We start from the raw sequence: 25,841 nt of genomic DNA on the forward strand, positions 1-25,841 counted from the left end.
CCTAGCATTATGTGATACACACGGACTTGAGTTTCTGGCTGGTTACCTGTCCTCAGCATGTGTTAATCACTAGCTAGTGGTGGAAACTCACCCAACTCACAAAATACTATATGCTTTTTTTTACACTTGGTTGGCAATTATTTGTTAAATTCTGTATTGCTACTGTTTACATCTCGCTCAGAGATTTAATATAGCTTCTTTCTCCTTTTTTTTGAGATCAGCAATGGTTTGTCGCTGGAAAAAGCATATAGTATTTTGCAAGTGGGGTGATTTTTCATCACTAGCTGGTGATTAACACATGCTGGAGACGGGTAACCATCCAGAAACTTGAGTCTGTGTGTATCATGTAAGGCTAGGAATGGGCGTGATGACATCCCTTCGCAAATACTAATCGGACACAGAATGTGTGTTGTTAGCCAGCTGGAAGAGATATCTTCCTGGGGCTATAAACGTCAGTAGCACTGCCCTGTATAGGACGCCACACTTGGTTGGCAACTGTATGTTATGATTCCATATTGCTACTATTTACATCTCACTCAGAGATTTAATATAGCCCATATATATATATATATATATATATATGTATGTATGTATGTATGTATATGTGTGTGTGTGTGTTTGTCCCCACCTCACTGCTTGACAACTGAACACACACATACAATGAGCTTCTAAGCAGTTTCTTTCTACCAATTTCACTCACAAGGCCCTAGTCAAGCCAAGACAATAGTAGAAGACATTTACCCAATGTACTGCAGAAAAGGATTGAATCAGTGACCAGAAAGTTTTGGAACAAACTTCTTAACCACACAACCATGCCTAAGAAATAGTGTTAGCCAACAAACCAAATAATATTTAGCTTTATCTATATAACATAAATAGGCACAAGTGTGACTGTGCAGTAAGAAGTTTGCTTCCTAACCACATAGTTCCAGGTTCAATCTCACTGCATGCCACCTTGGGCACGTGTCTTTTGCTATAGCTTTGGGCTGACCAAACCCTTGTGAGTGGATTTGGTAGATGGAAACTGAAAGAAGCCTGCTGTATATGTTTATATATCTATGTGTGTGTCCTTGTGTCTTTGTTTGTCCCTCCCCCCCATCACCACTTGACAACTAGTGTTGACAAACGAGACTAATAAAATAAGTACCAGGTTTAGCAAAAAAATTAAGTACTGGGGTCTTTTCATTCAACTAAAAATTCTTCAAAGTGTAGTCCTAGCATGAGCGCTGTCTAATGATTGAAACAAGTAAAATACTTAATGATAAAAATTTTAAAGATAGATACTTAATGTGTGTGTGTCATTGAAAAGCCAGAAAAATCGCTTTATAGAAGGGATTTTTCCCAAACAAATATCTGCAACTTCTGACTTTTCAATGACACATATTTGAGCTTGCTATATTGATAAAGTTTTTACTCAAGAACTACTTCTATTGCGTACTTTGATATGTAGCCTCTACTTTGGGAATTATGTGCCATTTACTACACTTTGAACTACAAAGAAAAATCTCAAGTCATCGAACTTTATATAATTTCTGTCTCTTTTCCAATAATTTGTAGGTGTGCTATTCCAGGTTGGAAGAATGACACTTTTCAAATCCATAGTGCAGTCCAATCGGAGTATGTTGAACATTACATTCCAAAAAATAATCCTCATTGTATGGTTTATAAATGGAACAATTCAGAGCTATCTGTGTTGGAAAATCCTTTTGAAGAGGTCCCATGCAATTCTTGGGTTTATGACGAATCATCTGTTCCTGGAACAGCAGCTACAGAAGTAGGTATTCTTATCTTTGATTCTTAGTGGCCATTTTGTTTCCATTTTAATAAATAAATCAAGTAAATTATTTTCTTTTTATTAATATTATATTCTATTAATAATGTATATGATTAATAATCAATGTTATAGAATATTATGATACATCTTGAATTATAGTTATAAATTGTTAATAAATAATATGATTAGATTTTGCAGGGGAGTGAGATGTAGTAAGATGAATACAGATAGTGCTGTCTTAAGGTGTTTGCATATTGACCAATTTCCCATGGGCCTGACAGACCTAAGGACTCAATTCTAATCTATGTATGCTTTGGCTGCTGTCAATCATCATCATTCATTTTCCATGCCAGCATGGGTTAGACGGTTTGACTGGAAATGGTAAGTCAGAGATCTGCACCAGGTTTCAGTTTGTTTTAGCTTGGTTTCTACAGTTGGATGGCCTTCCTAACATCAACCACTCCACAGGCTGTACCAGGTGCCTTTTATATGTTACCAGCTTGCTATGTCTACTCAGGTACAGCAAATCACCAACAGTCTCAGTTGCTTGTCATTGCCGCCATGAGATTCAATATCCGAAGATCATATTTCATCACTTCATCCCACAACTTCCTGAGTCTACCTCTTCCACTGGCTCCCTATATAAATAAATACTATAGGACTCAGTGTACTGATTTGCCTGATGACTGAAGGCCTAAAATGCTGCTAAGATGACCTTGAGTGTAGAATATTTGTTGAAACTAGCGGAGAGAAAAAGAGATGACTGTAATACATTTATTGTGTAACATTATTGTGCCCTTATATGAAATATTCATTCAAAGCTCATTTTGATGCTCCTTTTTGAACTTTGTAGTTGATAGATATCTTTATCTCAGTGAGTGAATGTGAATGTTCTTGGATCCTAAGCTTCTTTTTTCATTTTGCTGTCTTTGCTCACTTACTACTGGTAAAGCCAATGCCCTTCACAGAACTTTATTATCATTATTACTTGTCAAACTCATATGAGATTTGGTCTTTCATTTATACGTGTGTGTGTGATTGTGTGTGTGTGTGTGTGTGTGTGTGTGTGTGTGTGTGTGTGTGTGTGTGTGTGTGTGTGTGTGTGTGTGTGTAAAAGGTTTAGTTCAAGTAGAACATTTTGAACTTTTTGGGGGGGCCCAAAAAGTTAGATTTCTAATAAAGATTCTTCATATCAAAGTAGTAGCTTGCTATTGCAAGTATTTAAAATATGAAAATATGACAAGTAAAAAGTGTGTTATGAGCATATATAAGATATAATGTTATATAAACTCAACCAACAGTTAAAAAATGGAGAAGAGAAGATGTTAAAAGTTTTTATAAAGTTTTAATCCATACAATTGTTTCGAATTATAATACCAACATGTAAGAAACATGGAAAGATCGAATTAATTACAATAATAATTAAAATAATAATTAAATTAAATTAATTTTTCCATGTTTCTTACATGTTGGTATTAGCATTCGAAATAATCGTATGGATTAAAACTTTATAAAAACATTTAACATCTACTCTTCTCCATTTTTTAACTGTTGGTTGAGTTTTTATAGCATTATATCCTGTATATGCTCATAACACACTTTTTACTTATATATTTATATATTAGACACACACACACACACACACACACACACACATATATGTTTTATATATACATACATATATATATATATATATATATATAGACTAGTGCTTCATCATAGACTAACTACTGTCATCTCAGCCTATGCCCCTCAACCGGGGCTCCCGGATGGGCTGAAAGACCAATTCTATGACACCCTCTTGCAAACTACCTCGTCGACAAGAGACAGAGACCTTCTCTTTGTGGCTGGTGACTTCAATGGTCATGTCGGACGTCGTGCTGGAGGCTTCCATGGCATACATGGAAGCTATGGCTTCGGTTCCCGCAACGAGGAGGGAACCAGACTGCTGGAGTTCTGTGATGCAACCGATCGTATGGTTTGCAATACCAACTTCAGGAAACCTGCCTGTCACCTAGTCACCTACCAATCCGGCAGACACTCTAGCCAAATCGACTACTTCCTCGCCAGAACTAGAGAAAGAGGGAGGCTTATAAATGCCAAAACCCTCCCTGGCGAAGAATGTACACCCCAACACAGATTAGTAGTTAGCGACTTCGAGATCAAGGCAATATGGGTGCCCAGAAGTAGACCGGCCTGGGGGAGAAGGGTATGGAAACTTAAAGACCCTGCAAATGGGCAGAGATTTAGAGACAAGTTACTTGAAGCATTTGACGAAATAGAAGGGGATATAGCATCATACAACATGGAAGACAATTGGAGATTTCTGCGGGACAACCTGTTGAGAGCCACAGACCAGATCTGTGGCTGGTGTAAAGTGCCCTCTCAACCCAGAGTAACGTGGTGGTGGAACAAGGATGTAGACGGGGCTATTAGACAAAAGAAACAGGCTTGGAAGGACTGGAAGAACGGTGGTAGCAGGGAATTGTACCAATCTGCCAGAAGGGAAGCGAGGCGACAGGTTTATTTAGCCAGAGGGGAAGCAGATAAGAAAAGATTTGCCAATGTTCTGCGCCGTGAGGACCAAAGACTCGAGGTATTTCGTGTTGCAAGACAGTGTAGGAGAGAGAATAGTGATGTTGTAGAAGAGAAATGTGTTCGCATGGATGATGGTACGCTTGCACTAAATGAGGTGGCAAAGAAAGAGGTCTGGAGATGCCACTACTATAGATTGCTTAATAAAGAAAATGAATGGGAGAAAGAGAGCCTGCCGTATGTCGACCCAACAGAGGAACCAGCTATCCGAGTTGACAGTACCAGGGTAGATAAAGCAATTAAGAGTATGAAGACAGGGAAAGCCCCCAGCCCATCAGGAATCACTGCAGAGATGCTCAAAATATCTGGCAGTGTTGGCTACAGCCTAGTCACCCATATTACGAACCAGGTGATACACGAAGGAGTCATACCCAATGACTGGTGTAGCAGCACCATAGTAAACTGCTACAAAGGTAAAGGTGACGCTTTAGAGACTAATAATTACAGAGGCATCAAGCTGTTAGATCAGGTTATGAAAGTTACGGAGAGGGTCATAGCCCAACTAATTAGGGAGCAAATCAATTTAGATGAGATGCAGTTTGGGTTCGTGCCAGGTAAAAGCACCACTGATGCCATATTTCTAGTGAGACAGCTGCAGGAGAAATATCTAGCCAAGGATAAACCTCTGTACCTGGCCTTCGTTGACATGGAGAAAGCCTTTGACAGGGTCCCCCGATCCCTTATCTGGTGGTCAATGAGGAAACTTGGGATAGAAGAATGGTTAGTGAGAGCTGTGCGAGCCATGTACAGAGATGCTGTCAGTAAGGTGAAGGTTGGAAATGAGTACAGTAATGAATTCCGGGTAGAGGTAGGGGTCCACCAAGGTTCCGTCCTCAGCCCCCTCCTATTTATCATAGTCCTCCAGGCGATCACAGAGGAATTCAAGACAGGTTGCCCCTGGGAGCTCCTCTATGCTGATGATCTTGCACTAATTGCGCAGTCACTATCAGAACTAGAGGAGAAGTTTAAGGTGTGGAAGCAAGGACTAGAATCGAAGGGCCTTAGAGTCAACCTAGCAAAAACCAAAATCCTAATAAGTAGGAAGGTAGATAAAACACAAACCCCTTCAGGTAGATGGCCCTGCTCAGTATGCAGTAAAGGAGTAGGTAGTAACTCTATAAGATGTACCCGGTGCAAGCTATGGACACATAAGAGGTGCAGCAATATCAAAGGCAGATTAACTACAAAGTTAGTCTTTGTATGTGGCAGATGTTCAGGTGCAATAAACACTGTAAACAAACAGGAAACAACTTCTATCTCATTCCAGGGAGAAAAACTAGAGGTAGTTGATAGCTTCCGCTATCTGGGTGACCAAGTTAGTAGTGGGGGTGGGTGCGCTGAAAGTGTAACTGCTAGAATAAGAATAGCCTGGGCCAAGTTTAGAGAGCTCTTACCTCTGCTGGCGACAAAGGGACTCTCACTCAGGGTAAAAGGCAGACTGTATGACGCATGTGTACGAACAGCCATGCTACATGGCAGTGAAACATGGGCTGTGACTGCTGAGGACATGCGTAAGCTCGCAAGGAATGAAGCCAGTATGCTCCGCTGGATGTGTAATGTAAATGTGCATACCCGTCAGAGTGTAAGTATCTTGAGAGAAAAGCTGAACATAAGAAGCGTCAGTAGTGGTGTGCAAGAGAGACGATTGCACTGGTTTGGACATGTGGTGAGAATGAATGAGGATAGCTGCGTGAAAAAGTGCCACTCCCTAACAGTTGAGGGAACCCGTGGAAGACCCAGGAAGACCTGGGCTGAGTTGGTGAGGCAAAACCTCCGAACATTGGGCCTCACCGAGGCGATGACTACTGACCGAGACCTTTGGAAATGTGCTGTGCGTGAGAAGACCGGGCAAGCCAAGTGAGATCGTTGCCAGTGCCCCTGGACTGGCTCTTGTGCGGGTGGCACATAAGATGTACCATCCTGAGCGTGACCGTTGCCTGTACCGCCTGACTGGCCTTGTAGGGTTTTCGTGCGAGATCGTTGCCAGTGCCCCTGGACTGGCTCTTGTGCGGGTGGCACATAAAAGACACCATTTCGAACATGGCCGTTTCCGTGCGGGTGACACGTAAAAGCACCCACTACACTCTCTGAGTGGTTGATGTTAGGAAGGGCATCCAGCTGTAGAAACTCTGCCAAATTAGATTGGAGCCTGGTGTAGCCATCCGGTTGCACCAGTCCTCAGTCAAATCGTCCAACCCATGCTAGCATGGAAAGCGGACGTTAAACGATGATGATGATGATGATGATGATATATATATATAATTAAGCCTGGCTTCTGTGCCAGTGGCACGTAAATAGCACCATTTGAATGTGATTGTTATGAGCTTCGCCTTCCCGGTACTTTTGCCGGTGGCATGTGAAAAGACATTCGAGCGAGGTCATTGCCAGTGCCATTGGACTGACTCCTGTGCAGGTGGCATGTAAAATACACCATTTTGAGCGTGGCCATTGCCAGTACTGCCTGACTGGCCTTTGTGCATCGGAGCATACTGGCTTCATTCCTTGTGAGCTTACGCATGTCCTCAGCAGTCACGGCCCATGTTTGACTGCCATGTAGCATGGCTGTTCATAGATGTGTCATACAGTCTGCCTTTTACTCTGAGCGAGAGGCCCTTTGTCACCAGCAGAGGTAAGAGCTCTCTGAACTTTGCCCAGGCTATTCTTATTCTAGCAGCTACACTTTCAGCGCACCCTCCCCCACTACTTACTTGGTGTATTTTGACCTGAAGATTAGCTATATTTTTGAATAGAATTGATTTTTGATCATTTTAATCGATTTGATTATATTTTATTTTCTATTTGAAAACTTGGTTATGAAACACGTATAGTCATTTAATATTATAATTTTATGATTTTTACTTTGTATTTTATTATACTTATTTATCATGTATTTACTTATTAATTTTTTTTATATGTGATTGTGGATTTTCATGGATGAGTTCATGAACTTTCGTTCTTTTCTCTAAATTATATATTCATATATTATATACTGTGAAACTTAATATAATTTTAATTTTTGATAAATTGAATTTAATTGAGTTTTTACCTGTAAATTTGTATTTTTATCCCTAATATTATTATCATTATATGAGTGTGTGTGTGTGTGTGTGTGTGTATGTTTTTATTTTTCATTCCCTTCGAAGTTTTATCCCTAATAGTGGTTTGGAACATAGCTGTTCTTTCTAGCATGCAAAAATCCTATGATGGATACCTCTTATGTGTTTAAATGTACACTGTATTTATATGAATAATATATAGCATTTGGACTAAATTTTTACACGCTAAGCCACTGTAGTAGAAATTTCTAATATTTCTTATTACCCTTCATCATCATCATCGTTTAACATCCGTTTTCCATGCTAGCATGGGTTGGACGATTTGACTGAGGACTGGCGAACCAGATGGCTGCACCAGGCTCCAGTCTGATCTGGCAGAGTTTCTACAGTTGGATGCTCTTCCTAATGCCAACCGCTCCGAGAGTGTAATGGGTGCTTTTACGTACCACCAGCACGAGGGCCAGTCTGGCGGTACTGGCCATGCTCAAATGGCGTTTTTTATGTGCCACCTGCACAGGAGTCAGTCCAGTGGCACTGGCAACGACCTCGCTAAAATGTTTTGTTCACATGCCAGTAAGGCGACGCTGGTAACAATCACGCTCAAATGGTACTTTTTACATGCCACCGGCACGGAAGCCAGACAGCCTCTTTGGCAGTGATCCCGCTCGGATGGAGCTGTTAGCGCTCCACTGGCACGGGTGCCAGTCATTGAATTTGGTTCAATTTTGATTTCACTTGCCCAAACAGGTCTTTGGAAGCAGAGTTTAGTGTCCAATGAAGGAAGGTTGGCATGAGTGCCAATCGTCGAATTTGGTGCGATTTCGAATTCGATTTTGATTTCACTTGCCTCAAAAGGCCTTCGCAAGGTGAGTGTTGTGTCTAAAGAAGGTAAGGTATGCATAAGTGGGCTGGCTACACCCCTGGTAAAGGCCACGGGTTATGGTCTCACTTGTCTTGCTGGGTCTTCTCATGCACAGCATATTTCCAAGGGTCTCGGTCACTAGTCATTGCCTCAGTGAGGTCTAATGTTCGAAGGTCATGCTTCACCACCTTATTACAGGTCTTCCTCGGTCTACCTCTACCACAGGTTCCCTCAGCCGCTAGGGTGTGGTACTTTTTCACACAACTATCCTCATTCATTCTTGCCACATGTCCATACCAGTGCAATCGTCTCTCTTGCACACCACAACTGATGCTTCTTAGGTCCAACTTTTCTCTCAAGGTACTTACATTCTGTCAAGTATGCACACTGACATTACACATCCATCAGCGCATACTGGCTTCATTCTTTGTGAGCTTACGCATGTCCTCAGCAGTCACGGCCCATGTTTCACTGCTATGTAGCATGGCTGTTCGAAGATGTGTCATACAGTCTGCCTTTTACTCTGAGCGAGAGGCCCTTTGTCACCAGCAGAGGTAAGAGCTCTCTGAACTTTGCCCAGGCTATTCTTATTCTAGCAGCTACACTTTCAGCGCACCCTCCCCCACTACTAACCTGGTCACCTAGATAGCGGAAGCTATCAACTACGTCTAGTTTTTCTCCCTGGAATGTGGCAGAAGTTATTCTCTATACATTTTCAGTGTTTATTGCTCCTGAGCATCTGCCACATACAAAAACTATCTTCCTAGTTAGCCTTCCTTTGATATTGCTGCACCTCTTATGCATCCATAGCTTACACTGGGTACATCTTATAGAGTTTCTACCTACTCCTTTACTGCATACTGAGCAGGGCCATCTACCTGAAGGTGTTTGTGATGTGTCTACCTTCCTACTTATTAGGACTTTGGTTTTAGCTAGGTTGACTCTAAGGCCCTTCGATTCTAATCCTTGCTTCCACACCTGAAACTCCTCCTCTGGTTCTGATAGTGACTCAGCAATTAGAGCAAGGTCATCAGCATAGAGGAGCTCCCAGTGGCATCCTGTCTTGAATTCCTCTGTGATCGCCTAGAAGACTATGATAAATAGGAGTGGGGTGAGGACTGACCCTTGGTGGACCCCTACCTCTACCCGGAATTCTTCACTGTACTTGTTGCCAACCCTCACCTTACTGACGGCGTCCCTATACATGGCTCACACAGCTCTCACTAACCATTCATCTATCCCTAGTTTCCTCATTGACCACCAGATAAGGGATCAGGGAACCCTGTCAAAGGCTTTCTCCATGTCAACGAAAGCCAGGTATAGAGGTTTATCTTTGGCTAGGTATTTCTCTTGCAGCTGTCTTACCAGAAATATAGCATCAGTGGTGCTTTTCCCAAGCACGAACCCAAACTGCATCTCATCTTAACTGACTCTCTCCCTAATTAGTTGGGCTATGACCCTCTCCATGACCTTCCTTACCTGATCCAACAACTTGATACCTCTAATTATTTGTATCTAAAGCATCACTTGTACCTTTGTAGCAGTTGACTATGGTGCTGCTACACCAGTCATTGGGTATGACTCCTTCATGTATCACCTGGTTGACTATACAGGTGACTAGACCACCAGATATTTTAAGCATCTCAGCAGTGATTCCTGATGGGCCGGGGGGCTTTCCCTGTCTTCATACTCTTAATTGCTTTATCTACCAAGGTACTGTCAATTCGGATAGCTGGTCCTCTGTTGGGTCGACATTCGGCAAACTCTCTTTCTCCCATTCATTCTCTTTATTGAGCAACCTTTCATAGTGGTGTCTCCGAACCTCTCTCTTAGCAGCCTTGTTTAGTGCAAGTGAACCATCATTCATGCGGACACATTTCTCTCCTACGGCATCACGATTCTCTCTCACAGACTGTCTTGCAACATGAAATACTTCAAGTCTTTGGTCCTCACGACACAGAACATAGGCAAAATTTTTCTTATCCCCTTCCCCTCTGGCTAAATAAACCTGTCTCCTAGCTTCCTTTCTGGCAGTCTGATGCAATTCCCTGCTACCCCTGTTCTTCCAGTCCTTCCAAGCCTGTTTCTTTTGTCTAATAGCCCTGTCAACTACATTGTTCCACTATCACATTACCTTAGGTCGAGAGGGGACTTTGCACCAACCACAGATCTGGTCGGTGGCTCTCAGCAGGTTGTCCCATAGAAACCTCCAATTGTCTTCCACATTGTGTGATGCTATATCCCCTTCTATTTCGTCAAAGGCTTCGAGTAATACGTCTCTAAATCTCTGTCCATTTGCAGGATCTTTAAGCTTCCAGACCCTTCTCCTCCAAGCTGGTCTTCTTCTAGGCATCCATTTAGCCCTTATCCCGAAGTTGCTAACTACTAATCTATGTTGCTAACTACTAATCGCTTGGAAAGTTTTTCACATTTATAAGCAGCCCTCTTTCCCTTTTTCTGGCGAGGATGTAGTCAATTTGACTAGTGTATCTGCCAGAACAGTAGGTGACTAGGTGACAGGCGGGTTTCCTGAAGTTGGTATTGCAAACCATAAGATCATTTGCATTGCAGAACTCCAGCAGTCTGGTTCCCTCTTCATTGCGGGAAGCAAAACCATAGCCTCCATGTACGCCATGGAAGCCCCCTGCATGTTGTCCAGCATATCCATTGAAATCACCAGCCACAAAGAGAAGGTCCCTGTCATTCATCAATGAGGTAGTCTGCAATAGGGTGTCATAAAATCGGTCTTTCTGCCCATCTGGTAGCCCCGGTTGAGGGGCATAGGCCGAGATAATGGTAGCTAGCCTATGGTGAAGCACTAATCTAATCTTAAGTACTCTGTCACATACTCTGACTACCTCGATTACCTTATCAACCCATTTCTCCGCAAGAAGTATACCCATGCCCCCGACCCCATCAGTGTTCCCTACCCAGAAAATCTTGTACCTGTGTTCTTTGCCTGTGAGGAACCTTTCAGAACCTCCTCTCCACCTTACTTCTTGGATGCAGCACAAATCTACACGTCTCCGTTGAAGCATCTCAACAATCTCATCAGACCTACCTTTCAGTGTGCCAACTCTGAGGGTGTGGGCCTGTGAGACCCTGGGATGAGGGACTGCAGTGTCATGTACCTGAAAAGAAAGCTTGCATTTGGAAGAATTCATAAACAAATAGTACTCTACAACCTGCATACACTACACCGTTTTTATGCGCTATATGATCGATAAACCTTAGGTAAGGGTGGAGATGGCATTAAGCCCTTAGAAGTGTTTGCAGGAGACAACCAAGGATGACAGAGGATAGATACTTCCGTTACATGTGGAGAGGGGTGGGAGGGCGTACCATGATCCAGCAAGTTTAGACAAGAGCATCTTCTGCACTTGTATACTATGGTTAGACAAATTTAGAGAGAATGAATTAACGGAATGATAAACTTGAATAAAATAAATAAAATGTAACGATTAACGGATATGCATGAACTTAAAACAACAAACACGGAAGACGAAGCTATCGGAACTATGTTTACATGGTAAAGAAATAGATAGCTTATAAAGAACGAGGGCGGGGGTGGTTTATGATCTACGCAGAAACGAGTATATGAACAAGGTTATATATATATATATATATGTATATATATATATATATATCATCATCATTATCATTGTTTAACGTCTGTTTTCCATGCTAGCATGGGTTGGACGGTTCAACCGAGGTCTGGGAAGCCAGGAGGCTGTACCAGGCTCCAGTCTGATCTGGCAGTGTTTCTACAGCTGGATGCCCTTCCTAACGCCAACCACTCCGTGAGTGTAGTGGGTGCTTTTTACATGCCACCGGCACAGGGGCCAGGGGAGGCTAGCAACTGCCACAATCAGTTGGTGCTTTTTACGTGCCACCGGCACAGAAGCCAGTCAAGGTGGCGCTGGCATCAGCCACCTTTGGATGGTGCTTTTTATATGCCACCAGCACAGGTATCACAATTACAATTTCCATTTGATTTTTATTTTGATGTTGATGTACTTTACTCAATAGGTCTCCTCAAGCACAGCAGGTCGCCCTACGATCCAATGTACTTGAATGGGCTGGAGCTGGTTATGTGACACTGGTGTAGGATATGCCGTGAACTCACTTTATTTGTCGGGTCTTCGCAGTCACAGCATATCTCCAGAGGTCATGGTCATTCATCATTGCCTCTGTGAGGCCTAACGTTTGAAGTTCATGCTTGACCACCTCATCCCATGTCTTCCTGGGTCTATCACTGCCCCAGATTCCTTCAACTGTTTGGGAGTGTCACTTCTTCACACATCTCTCCTCATCCATCCATAGTACATGACCATACCAATGCAAACGTCTCTCTTGCATGCTACATCAGATGCTTCTTGTGTCCAACATTTCTCTAAAGGGCGCTTACACTCTGTCGTGTGTGCACACTGACATTACAAATCCAGCAGATCATGCTAGCTTCATTTCTTTTGAGTCTACGCATGTCCTCCATAGTCACGGCCCATGTTTCACTGCCATGGAGCATGGTAGTTCACACACATGCATCATACAGTCTACCTTTCAGTCTGAGTGTGAGACCTTTTGTCACAAGTAGGGGTAGAAGCTTTTTAAACTTTGCCCAAGCTATTCTTATTCTAGTGGTAATACTCTCTGAGCATCCACCCCCACTACTAACTTGGTCACATAGGTAGTGGAAGCTATCAACTACTTCTAGTTTCTCCAGCTGGAGTGTGATGGAATCTGTTTTCTGAGCATAGGTGGTGTCTATATATATATATATATATATATATATATATATATGCATATTTATGTATATATATGTATGTATATATATATGCATATATATATATGTATATACTTGTATGTATATATGTACATATATATGCATATGTATGTATATATGTGTGTCTGTATGTATATATATATATATATATATATATATATATATATATATATATATATATATATGCATACATATATATATATGTATACGTATATATGTGTGTGTGTATATAAATATATATATTGGGAGGGGGCCAGTCAATTACATTGACCCCAGTATGCAACTGGTACTTAATTTATCGACCCCGAAAGGATGGAAGGCAAAGTCAACGTCAAAGTCATATATATATATATATATATAGACACACACATAAAGTATATACAGTTTTCACTATGTATATATTATATATATTATGTATATATTAATAGTGAAACTATTAAAACTAAAAGTATTATCTCATGTTACAATAGAGACGTTATCGTTTCATTTTTCATTTTTGACATGTAATACCAAAACAGTGTAAGAGATTTCTCCAGGTTCACATGAGGCAAGAAGTTGACAGATAGACAGACAGACACACATTCTCAGTTTTATATATATATATAGACTATTGTTATTATTATCATTATTATTATTATTATTATTATTATTATTAGTGAAATTTTAAGTTGATAAAAAGGATTTGTATTTATAAAGGTGGGGAGAAAGGAGAAAAAGAGAACAAATCAGATTGAAAAAAAAAGTTATAATTGAATTTGAATTAGAAATCAAAAAAATGAAGAAATCCAATATATTTATATCTAGATTTTTCATGACATGTCTGAATTTCAATTTCAAATCCACTACCACCATTGGTTTTCATGAATTAAAATTGCAAAATAATTTTATCTGTTTGAAATTTTGAACTGTATTTCATCCTTGATAAAACTACAGAATGTTTCTTCTGTAAGGACTCTCTTGAAAGAATTTCTCTATTTTCAGATGAATTTGGTTTGTTCCAGAGAAGTGTTCCAGTCTTTAGTCAACATGTTGTTTATGGGTGGAACTTTTGTGGGTTCCCTCTTCTTTGGTGTCATTTCAGACTGGTAAGTGCACATGGAACATGGAAACAAGTTTCTGTTATCTTCAAGCCAGTAATGCTGTGGATAGTGATGAATGTGTAAAGGCTTGTGGCTTAGTGGTTAGAGTATTTGGCTCATTGTAAAAACGTTGTGAGTTTGATTCCTGATAGTGTATTGTGTCTTTGAGTGTGACAATTTATTTCACTTTGTTCCACTCCACTCAGCTGGCAAAACTGAATAGTACCTGTATTTCTAAGGGCTAGCCTTGTCACATTCTGGGTCACATTGAATCTCCCTGCGAACTATGTTAAGGTTATGCATATTTGTGGAGTGTACACATGCGCATTAATTTCATGTGCAGGCTGTACCATTGATTGAATCAACTGGAATACAGAGTGCCCAGTCATCAGAGCCAAATATGTGACACAAGGTCATCAGTTTCAGGAGAGAGGGTTAAGGTGATTACATTGACCCCTGGTGTTCAACTGGTATTTATTTTATCAACACCGAAAGGATGTAAGGCAAAGCTGACCTGACAGAATTTGAACTCAGAATGTAAAGATGGACAAAGTGCTGCGAAGCATTTTGCCCAGCATGCTAACAATTATGCCTGCTCATCACCTTAAACACTTCAAATGTTAAAAAAGAAATCTGTTTATTTAAAATTTTTCCATTCACTTATGCACCAACTTCTGTGTATATATAATTATATGTATATTTACTCATCTTTCTATGCATCATCATCATCATCATCAACGTCCATTTTCCATGCTGAATTGTCTGTTCTGACATGGTTTCTATGGTGGATACCCTTTCTAATGCCAACCACTTCACAGAGTGTGCTGGGTGCTTTTTACATGGCACCAGCACCCACAAATATTTGTTTTTGCATATATATTTATATATATATATAGATAGATAGATAGATAGATAGATATTAGGTTGGCAACTAAGTTCCCGCCGTCTTTTTTAATTAAAATTTTTTAAAAGGCCTAATAAAAAGATAACAACTAATTAATCAATAATGTATTCACCCTTGTTTATTTACAACTTCTTCCCAACGTTCAACAAGATTTTCAATACCTCGTTGGTAGAAATCACCCTATTTCAACTTGAAAAATTGATCCAATCAAGCTCTCAATTCTGCATCAGTATTGAACAAAACTCCATGCATAGCATTTAAAAGAGGTGGAAATCCATTGGAGAGTATGGCGGGTGTGACAGCACTTCCCAGCCATGCGCTTGAATGGCTTCCTTGGTCATATTGGCGATATAAGGGCGGGCGTTGTCGTGCAGCAGAACTCCATGCTGACAATTAGGTCTTTTCTCTTGAATAGCCATGTTGAGTCGTTCCATCTGTTGAACATAGAGTTCTGTGTTGACCATTTGGTTCCGTTCAAGCAATTTGTAATGGATAATCCCTTCCTAGTCCCACCATACGCACAACATCATTTTACACGGATGAAGATCTTGTTTCACATGCGGTGTCACTTGTTTACAGGGGCTAAGCCATTCCTTACGCTGCTTCATATTGATGTACAGGCACCATTTTTCGTCACCAGTAATGATTCGGTAAAGAAATCGTTGCTTGTGTCCATGAGTTGAGCGGTAACAAGCAAGCAAACCAGTGGAGATTGTGGCTCGTTTATTTTTGTTGTTGTCACTTAAAGCCTGCGGAACGCATGCTTCATACTTCTGAACCTTTCTCATCGAGTGAAGATGCTTTTCTATAGCAGTGTGAGGGCATTCCATTTTCTCTGCCAGATCCCTTGTCGCTTGACGAGAATTTTCGTACAAAAGTTGGTTTAATTGCTCTTCATCGAACTCAACTGGATGACCAGAACGAGGTGTGTCTTTGAGATCAAAATTTCCATTTTTGAACTTGGCATACCAATCACAAGCGGTTCTTTCAGCTATGGTACCCTCTCCATACACAGCATAAATGTCGCAAGCAGCTTATACAGCTTTAGAACCTTGATTAAAAGCAAAAAGAAGGATGTGTCGAAAATGCTCATTTTTCTTAACTTGATATTCTATTTTAATTATCGGAAAATAAACAAAAATTAACTAGAAAAAAAGCAAAATAGATTCAAAAATGATTCAAAAATAGAATTCTCAAAAAAAAAAATAGATTCCAAAATTCAAAAACGCAACAAATTCCAAAATTTTTTTTAAATGGTTGCAACTTAGTTGCCAACCCAATATATGCATATGTATACATTGAAAACTTTCAATTCAATTATCTGTTTATTTTACATCCCACAGGAAAGGTCGCAGAGTATCCTTATACCTTTCCCTGGTCCTCTGGATACTGTCTTCCATCCCACTTTATTTTGTCAATGATATAAAACTGCTTGCCGTTCTTCGATTTCTGATAGGATTTTCTGGAAATGGCATTTTCATGAATTCTTTTATTCTTAGTAAGTTCACAAAATCTTTTAAAATGCTAACTTTTGTCTTCATTTTACAAAATATAATTATCTTTTCAAAAATTAGCACATATTTTTTACAAGAATTAGATACAATCAATAAAATAATATTTAAGAAGGGAAAATTGTAAAATTTACTGCTCTGTGATAGAGATTTAAATATTTAACTGCTATACACTAGATCACGAGTTCTTAGCTTACTACTATAGCTATTGTAGATTAAGATGTTCACTTCTTGGTCACAAGATTTGGGTTCAATTCCACATCATAGCATCTTGAACAAACTTCTTTTACTTAAGTTGACCCAAAAGTTGTAAATGAAATTCGGTAAACGGATTTCAAAGGTTCAGCCTTGTTATATTCTGTCGCACTGATTCCATCTGTGACTTGTGTTAAAGATGCATGTACCTGTCATGTTCTCAACTGCTTACACACTAATTAAAGGAATTTGGAGATCCATTTATTATAAGCCATTCTGATGTTCTCCTTTCTAGCAAAGTTGTTCTAGTGTGTGACACAAACCATTCCAAAGTCTTAAAGAATAACTGACTTATATAGAACTGTACTTGATGGCTTTGAAAAATTGAATTTATAATGTTTGGCATTAAAAAATACTCTGCACAGTTCTGAAAATTGGTTTATGGACACTACATAAAACACTTTGGCTGAAAGAATAAGGAAATTAACTTCTAATCCATTGAGTCCATTAAAGAGATACAAATAATTGATTTTGAAGCATGCTTTGACTATGATATGATTCAGTGATGATCACAGTAAGACAAAACTTTGAACCTAGTTCTTTAACTGATATTTTGTAGTTTATATCGCCTATTACATTTTTTATTACACAACTAAAACTAGCCTATTATTCATATTGGTGTTCCTAGAATTGTAGAATTCAGAAGACTCTTCTCTTTGTAATGTTAACATGGTTGTATATTACCTATATGCTGATGCAAATTTCAAAAGTACATTCCACCTAACAATTTCTCTTATGCCTCTCCATTCTTAGGAACAAATCGTGATATTTTTGTTCCTTACTTTGTGATGTAATGAATATAAGGGTTTTTTGTGTTTTTTTTTGCCATTGTGACACAACAAAAAAAAAGTATAAACAAGGCTGAACAGATTCTATGAAACAGCAGGCTGACCAAGGCCAACTTTGAAATCTAAGCAGTAAACTTTTTAAGATAACAAGGAAGATAACACTACAATTACTAAAATAAGATTATATTATATGCTATGAAATGAATTCAGTAATTTAAAAGACTGCTATGAAATAGCAAGCTATATATCTACTTGCTAATTCAATATCATTCTATACTTTTACTTTTTCAGCTATAGAAATTGTATCCAGTCCTTACAGATCTTTAGTTGGTTTAATTAGTCAAATACTTTTCTCTGTTGGAGAAATCATAATCTGTGGTATTGCCTTCTTAGAACGAGATTGGCATATGCTCTGTCTTTTGTCAGCTGTCATTTACATACCATGCCTTATCTACTGGTTGTAAGTAACTTGTTCTTTTTTATTATTTCACTTAATGCATCAAAGTCACCTTGAGCCTTTGTCTATAAAATCTAGTTTTTTATACAATCACTAATTCACTTTTAAAATTTGAATACATATTTGGTAGGTTTTTGAAATGGATGTTGTAACTGACACCTTTATCCTTAAAAGATAAAGGTGTCAGTTAAAACATCCATTGGAAGATCTTAGCCAAGTGTAAGCCCTACACCAATGGCAGTGGAAAGTGTGGTCTTTGTGATATGGAAAGATGGCTCATCTGGAAAAGCAGCTTAGACCCCGCCACATGTCTAAATTCAAGAACTGAGCTTTTCGGATCATGTCCACATATGGCTAAATGTTTGTTACGTTTTTGGTCCCCCCAAGATTACAAATAGAACTTGCTTTCTATATTGTGTCCACATACAAGCTTTTTATCTCTCTACACTTTTTACTTATATTTCTTATATATATTTTATATATTTTTTTTACATATTTATAGAGATGGTTTATAGTTTTATTGCACATATATTTTTTTACGCATAATTTTTCTGTATTCTACCTTCCATCCTGCATTTTTCCTGTGCGTATATAGACGTGTATATGGAATTTTTTGTGCGCACATGTGGATGTGTGCGTGTGTGCGGGTATGTGTGTATATAGACATGTGTGTGTATGCATCTGAGTATGTGCGTATATAGACATGTTTTACACTTTTTTTTACACATTTTTCTGTATTTTGCATTTAGCCCTGTTTTTTTTTGTGCATGTGTGTATGAACCTTTTTTGTGCAAATGTGTGTGTGCGAGAGTGTATGCGGGTATGTATATATTATTTGGCGAATGTGTGGGTGAGCATTTGTGTGTTTCAAGTGCGGGTGGATGAGTATATACATATAGGCACACGTACGTGGGTGTACGGGCGCACATGTGTATGTATCGACATGCCCGCTTATGCGATTACTATAAACATTTTTACTCCCTTACCTTTACTCACTTCCCTTACTTAGCGGTCATTTTAATAGCTCCTTTGACTTTATAATGGTCAATCGCACAGTAATTTTCCTTTGTTTTAACAGTCATTTTCATAGCATTTTTTCTATGGCCCGATAACTGAAGAGATGTCGGCGTGGGTTTCCGCCCCGACATCCGAAACACGGAGTTTTATCATAGCTACTGAATAATTGTCACATATATTTACAGATATGTATATATATATATATATATATATATATATATATATATATATATATATATATATATATATATATAGAAGGCAAGCAAGAAAATGGAGAAGATAATTAGTTGACAAACATCAGCTAGATCTATTTACTAATTACAATCATATGAATAAATAAGTAAGGAGTGGCACCTTAGGCAAGTGTCTTCTACTATAGCCTCGGGCCAACCAATGCCTTGTGAGTGGATTTGATAGACGGAAACTGAAGGAAGTCCGTTGTATATATGTATTTATATATATGTATGTGTGTGTATATGTTTGTGTGTCTGTGTTTGCCGCCCCACCATCGCTTGACAACCGATGGTGGTATGTTTACGTCCCTGTAACTTAGCAGTTCGGCAAAAGGGACTGATAGAATAAGTACTAGGCTTACAAAGAATAAGTCCTGGGTCGATTTGCTCGACTAAAGGTGGTGCTCCAGCATGGCCGCAGTCAAATAACTGAAACAAGTAAAAGAGTAAATAAGTATAAATCATTTATTCTTATTTATTTATTTATTTATTCATATGATTGTAATTAATAAATAGATCTAGCTAATGTTTGTCAGCTAATTATCTTCTCCATTTTCTTCCTTGCCTTATAAATTCTGGTTAAACTTTTGTTTATCTCCACTCATACCTATTATTCAATTGCACTATTGCCTTACAACAGTAAGCATTTGGATATATATAGGTATACATCCAGTAGTATATTGGATATTTATTATCCCTTAGATGGTTGTCTAACCTCTGACTCATACATACGTATATATATATATATATATATATATATATATATATATATACTAGCAGAGATACCCGGCGTTGCCTGTGTTACATGCAATTGAAGAATGAGACTTTTCTGTTATATTTTCTGTAAGGAACTGGAATACATGATTCAAATTTCATCAAAATTGCACATGAGGGTTTTTCCCTCTTTACACACCCTAAAAAGATTCTAATCATGAGACATGTATCCCATACTATTGATCTTTATGCACATATTCCAAAATTTCAGTCTTCTGGAACCTGTAAAAGGGATTTTGCTCCTGAAAAATGGAGCTCATGGAGCTCAAAAATGTGGGAATGAAGGCTCCTATTGGGGTGGGAGTGTTAATGTCAACCAGAGAAGTTGAATTGTTGGGAATGTTTTTAACTTGGGTCTTATGGTATGTCTGTATATATGTGAGAGTATAGTTTCACTTTAATTGCTTCAGTATGAAATTGAAAGTATTAAAGTGGAAGTAACTGACATAACAGCAGAGTGGTTTTATTGTTTCACTTTTGACACGTAATACTGAAATAGTGGAGGAGATATAATATTGCTGTGGGCTTGAACTATGCAAGAAGTTAAAAAATTTTGGGGCCTAAGACACTACATTGACCCTAAGTAAGGCATGTGTTAATTTGGAATGAAATTGGTTGTGTAGTTCTCGAGTTTTAGGAATTCACACAGACACACATTCTCATCTTTATATATCTGATATTTATGTGTACATTCCAAAATTCCAGTGTTATGGACCCTGTAAAAAGATTTTGCTCCTGAAAAATGGAGCTCATGGAGCTGAAAAATGTAGGAGTTGGGGGTGGGTGTGTTAATGTCAACCAGAGAAGTTAAATTGTTGGGATTCTTTTTAACTTGGGTCTAATATGTATTGTTTGAATTTCTTTGAAATAGGAAATATATGTATGTTCACTGGGTTTGTAAAAGAGAGCAAAGCTACAGGAAACCAAAAGACGAATGATCACGATAATCAGTCAGCTACCCTAGCGTAGTCGTTACTACTTCCCAATGTAGGATTCCTCACCATACAGGTGACAGGCGCAGCTGTAAGATGCATTACGGATCTATAGCAATTGGAAGGGCATGACCCAATTGAAATAACGTGTGACATTTGGAGTAAAGGGAAATGAAAGCATCGCCTCTGGAGTTTGCAAATATCCACTATACCGATAGGTAACTGGGCAGAAAAAATTTACAATCAATAAATGTCTTAGAACAAGCAGTCACTTATCTGAGAAGGCCTTGAAATCAATGTTACCAACTGTGGACTGTGTGACCCAGTGATAATAAAAAGACTGAAAGGAGGTCTGCAACGAAATAATTTTACTCAACACTTTGCTAGTGAATCAGTGGAAGCAAACATGTGTCTCATTTACTTGACAATTTATGCACCACATTGCAGAAATCACAATGTAAGTATATCTGGAAGGATAGTCTTACACTGTTGTACCATTGAATTACAAATAATGCTCATCTGTTATGTTCGGGTGACCCTATAGCTAATGGTACAACTGTATTCGTCTTTGCTTAGGAAAAATGACTAAATTGTGGGTGTGAAGTCCCCATGAAGGGGTCTTTGTAACTTCTTAGAAGAAATTTCAGAAATATTACTTTATTTGTGTGTAATATGTATGGTTAAAATTTCAACATAAAAAAAAAAAGAATTTTCATGGGAGTTATGGCTGTTATGCATAGAATATAATTTCCAAATTTCATAAAGATCTATTCAGTACTTTTGACATAGTTTTGCATAAAAAAACAACTGACTAATGTGTGTGTTTGTGTGCATATGTATGTGTGTTTGTATTGGTGTATATATGTATAGATATCTGTATGCATGTATATATGTGTATATATGTGTACATATTACATGTACATCTATATATATACATCTACACATATGTATACATATACATGTATGCATATAGATCTATGTCTCTATATATATCTATACATATAAGTGTACATAAACATCTATATGTATACATATACATCTCTCTCTCTCTCTCTCTCTCTATATATATATATATATATACATGTATATGGATACATTTGTGCAGATATATATATGCATGTATGTATGCCTGTATATATGTGAGAGTATAGTTTCACTGTAATAGATTCAGTATGAAAATGAAAGTATTAAAATGATAGTATGTGTCATTACAGTATCGAAATGTGATTGTTTCAGTTCTGATAGTGAAATAGTGGAATAGTTTCGTTTTTAAAGTGAAAGTATTTGACATGAGTGTTTTTGTTTCACTTTTGACACGTAATACTTAAATAGTGGAGGAGATATTATGTTGCTGTGGGCTCGAACTATGCAAGAAGTTACAAAATTTTTTTTGACTAAAACACAACTGGGACCCTAAGTAAGGCATGTGTAAAATTTGAATGAAATTAGTTGTGTAGTTCTCGAGTTTTAGGGATTCACACAGACACACAGGCAGACAGACACATTCTCATTTTTTATATATATATATATATATATATATATATATATATATATATATATATATATATATATATATATATATATATATATATATTCATATATATATGGTTTAATGACTGTTTTTCCATGCTGGCATGGGTTTGGATGGAGATTTATCTGAAGTGAGATTTTACAACCAGAAGTCTTTTGAAAATACAAAGTAATCAGTCATAATGTCAACATCAGCTCTGCTTCAATGTGTGTGTGTGTATATATATATAGATATGCATGGCTGGCCAAAAGTCACCTGACAGTAAATCAAAACCATTTAATTCCAAGATTTATTTATGTTTAACAATAAATGAATTTAATAAAAACATCTAAATATGAAACATCATAAAAAAATTGTTCAAACTGAACATTTTTTGTTTGAGTCAATATAGAATTACAGATAGTATTTATGGAATTTTGATTTACTGACGGGTGACTTTTGGCCAACCCTGTGTGTGTGTGTATGTGGGTGTGTGTGTGTGTGTGCATGCGTGCGTGCGTGCCTGTGTGTATGTGTGTGTATGAATGTATGTATTTATACAGCTATGTATGTGTGTTTGTGTGTTCTCTTGGCTTGACACTGTGTAACACTTGCAAACAAGCACTGTTCATTTCCAGTCTTCTGTGGAAAATATGTTGGGCCAAGGGGAAATATTGCCTTGCTTGGAAACAGATGAGGGTTGACAACAGGAAAGGCCACTTTCTGTAGAATATCTAATTCAGCAAATTCTGTCTGACCCATGAAAGCCTAGAGAAGCGGACGTTAAAATTACTTGGATTCCACTTCACTTATTTTACCTTCCTAGGAAATCTTTGGAAATGAAGGAACTTCATAACTTTTTAATGCACCACCTCTTGAAGGTCTTTGACTTCATATTGTTTTTACTGGTTTCAGTGATTCAACTGTGGTCATGCTGGAGCACTCCCTTCAAAACCTATGGGATGGGTTGCACTTGTGATTTAAAGATCCAATCTATCATGTAGATCCCATCTGAGAACTAAATTAAGAGTATGCATATTTGTGGAGTACTCAGCCACTTACACACTGGTTCAATGATGAGGCAGCTCAGTTTGTTGAACAACTGAGCCACCTGCTCACTGAAACTCTCAGATATCCATTTATTTACTATTTTATTACTTTTTAAAAATTCCAATACCGTTACTATATATTTTATCAATTTTGTGGTGTGTATATAACATTTCCATCTGTTTCATTCTTTAAACATTAAAATCAATTATGTCTTCTCTCTGATAGTTTCGTAAATGAATCTCCACGATGGTTGGCTTCACAAGGTAAATTTGAAGAAGCACAAAATATCTACAGAAAAATAGCTAAAACCAATAAAACAGAATTTCCTGAAGATGATGCCGATCTTGAAGAACCAATTATTTGTAACACTAAAAAAGGCAGTTTGATTGATTTATTTAAATCTAGAATTCTATTTTCGCGTAGTCTAATCATTTTTTTTAATTGGTAAGAAAATATATTTTTCTATGTTTTTATTGATCTTTATTCTTTGACCCACTAAGTTACAGGAAGTAAATGTAAACACACACACATACATATAATACACACACACATACACACATACATACAACAGCCTTCTATACAATTTCTATCAAATTTAACTATTTGGTTAATTCAAGGAGCAGCACAGTGGGATTGAATTCAAAACTCTGAAGTTGCAAACTTTTTTTTACCACACAACCACGTCTGTACTTATTTGTTTCTTTTATTATCTGTTATGGTTAAACGGTTAAGAAGTTTGTTTCTTATTCACAAGACTCCAGGCTCGTTCTCATTGCATGGTATCAGAAGCAAATATTTTTGATAGCATCAGGTTGACCCATACATTGAAAGTAAAATCAGTGAGACAGAAACTGTACAGAAGCTCACCTGATGGATTGTACCAGTAATTCAACAGATATAGTTTTGTCATGCTGTGTAATGTTGATTGTGACTCAGAATTACATTAATCCTTTAGCATTTAAACCAGGTTTTGGTCAATAATATCAATCCCAGCACTTAGTTTGGTACTCATTCTATTGATATTTATTTATGAAACAGATAATTGTTTATGTGTGTGTGTGTGTGTGTGTGTGTGTATGTGTGTGTGTGTGTGTATATATATATATACACGCACACAAAGGGATTCATCACAGTTTCTTCTAGCAATTTCTGCTTAAAGCATTGGTCAACCCAAGACTATAGTAGATACTTGCACTAGTAGCAGTGTTCTGGAATTAAACCTGAAACAATGTAGTTGTGAAGCAAACCTCTCATCCACAGAGTCATGCCTGTTTCCATATATTTGGTTCAAAACAACCAGCCAGGAGGTTCAAAACAACCAGCTGGCTTGATTCCTGTTGGTAGCACAGTATTGTGTCTTTGGCTAAGGACACTTAACTCACAAATGACGAGTTCACCTGGCTGTAAATAAGTACCATGGTGATTCAATTCAATATGCTGAACAATGTCAGGATTTTGGCCAGTGCTAGTACTTGTTATACAGAAAAAAATTACCATTTTTTTATAAGGTAGTGAATTGGCAAAGTTATCAAAGTGTCAGAATGCTTTGTGATATTTTTTCCTAGTTCTCTGCATTCTGTGTTCAAATCCAGATAAGGTCAACTTTGCCTTTCATCCTTTTGGAATTGATGAATAAAGTAAGTACCAAAGCAGAGCAATGAATTAGTGTATAATTATCAGAATTTTTGGCTTGATGCCTTTCACAATCTATTCCAGTTCTGTGTGGTCTGAGTTCAAATCCTGCCTTTTATACTGGGGGTAAAATGAAAAAAAAAAAATGGTAACACTTCAGTCTGGAGTTACAACCAACAGATAATATCCACTGTGGAAAAAAACCCCAAAATGACTGTCACCATATCTTTTTTCATCTTATATCAAATGCTACAACTAAACTGATAAAAGCTTAACTCCAATCTTCTGTATCACATGCTTAGAACTCCTACTTCCCTTCAAATTATATATATACTTAAAATATTGCTATTTTTTATATTCACAGGGGTGTCATCAACATGGTATATTATGGACTTCTGTTTAGCTCAGGAGACTTGACTAGTAATTTATATCTAAGTTCCTTCCTCTCTGGGTTAGCTGAGATTCCAGCATATATCATCCTTATATTCACTCTGGACAGACTTGGAAGAAAACCTCTTTATTGTACATCTACTATTTTATCAGGGATTGCTTGCATTATTTCAGGTTTTGCTCATGTGTGGGGTAAAGGTAATTATTCTTTTTTATTCTTGTTCAGACTAGCAGTTCTC

General features: G+C 38.0%; 1 protein-coding gene across 4 annotated transcripts in view; it reads left to right on the forward strand.

Moving 5' to 3' along the window:
• Nucleotides 1–25,841, forward strand: part of LOC106868908 (organic cation transporter protein) — an 86,084-nt gene that overhangs the window by 25,054 nt on the left and 35,189 nt on the right. For 2 of the 4 annotated variants that reach the window (XM_014914368.3, XM_052971172.2), the window contains exons 2-7: nucleotides 1,558–1,774; nucleotides 14,052–14,155; nucleotides 16,397–16,551; nucleotides 17,899–18,067; nucleotides 23,806–24,024; nucleotides 25,577–25,800. In XM_014914368.3, the coding sequence (XP_014769854.1) occupies nucleotides 1,558–1,774; nucleotides 14,052–14,155; nucleotides 16,397–16,551; nucleotides 17,899–18,067; nucleotides 23,806–24,024; nucleotides 25,577–25,800 (1,088 nt within the window). The remainder of the gene's footprint in view (nucleotides 1–1,557; nucleotides 1,775–14,051; nucleotides 14,156–16,396; nucleotides 16,552–17,898; nucleotides 18,068–23,805; nucleotides 24,025–25,576; nucleotides 25,801–25,841) is intronic. The other 2 variants (XM_089358614.1, XM_052971173.2) reach the window with 1 other exon arrangement.

The sequence above is a fragment of the Octopus bimaculoides genome, chromosome 10 (assembly GCF_046866305.1).
Source record: "Octopus bimaculoides isolate indiv1 chromosome 10, ASM4686630v1, whole genome shotgun sequence".
NCBI lineage: Eukaryota > Metazoa > Mollusca > Cephalopoda > Octopoda > Octopodidae > Octopus > Octopus bimaculoides.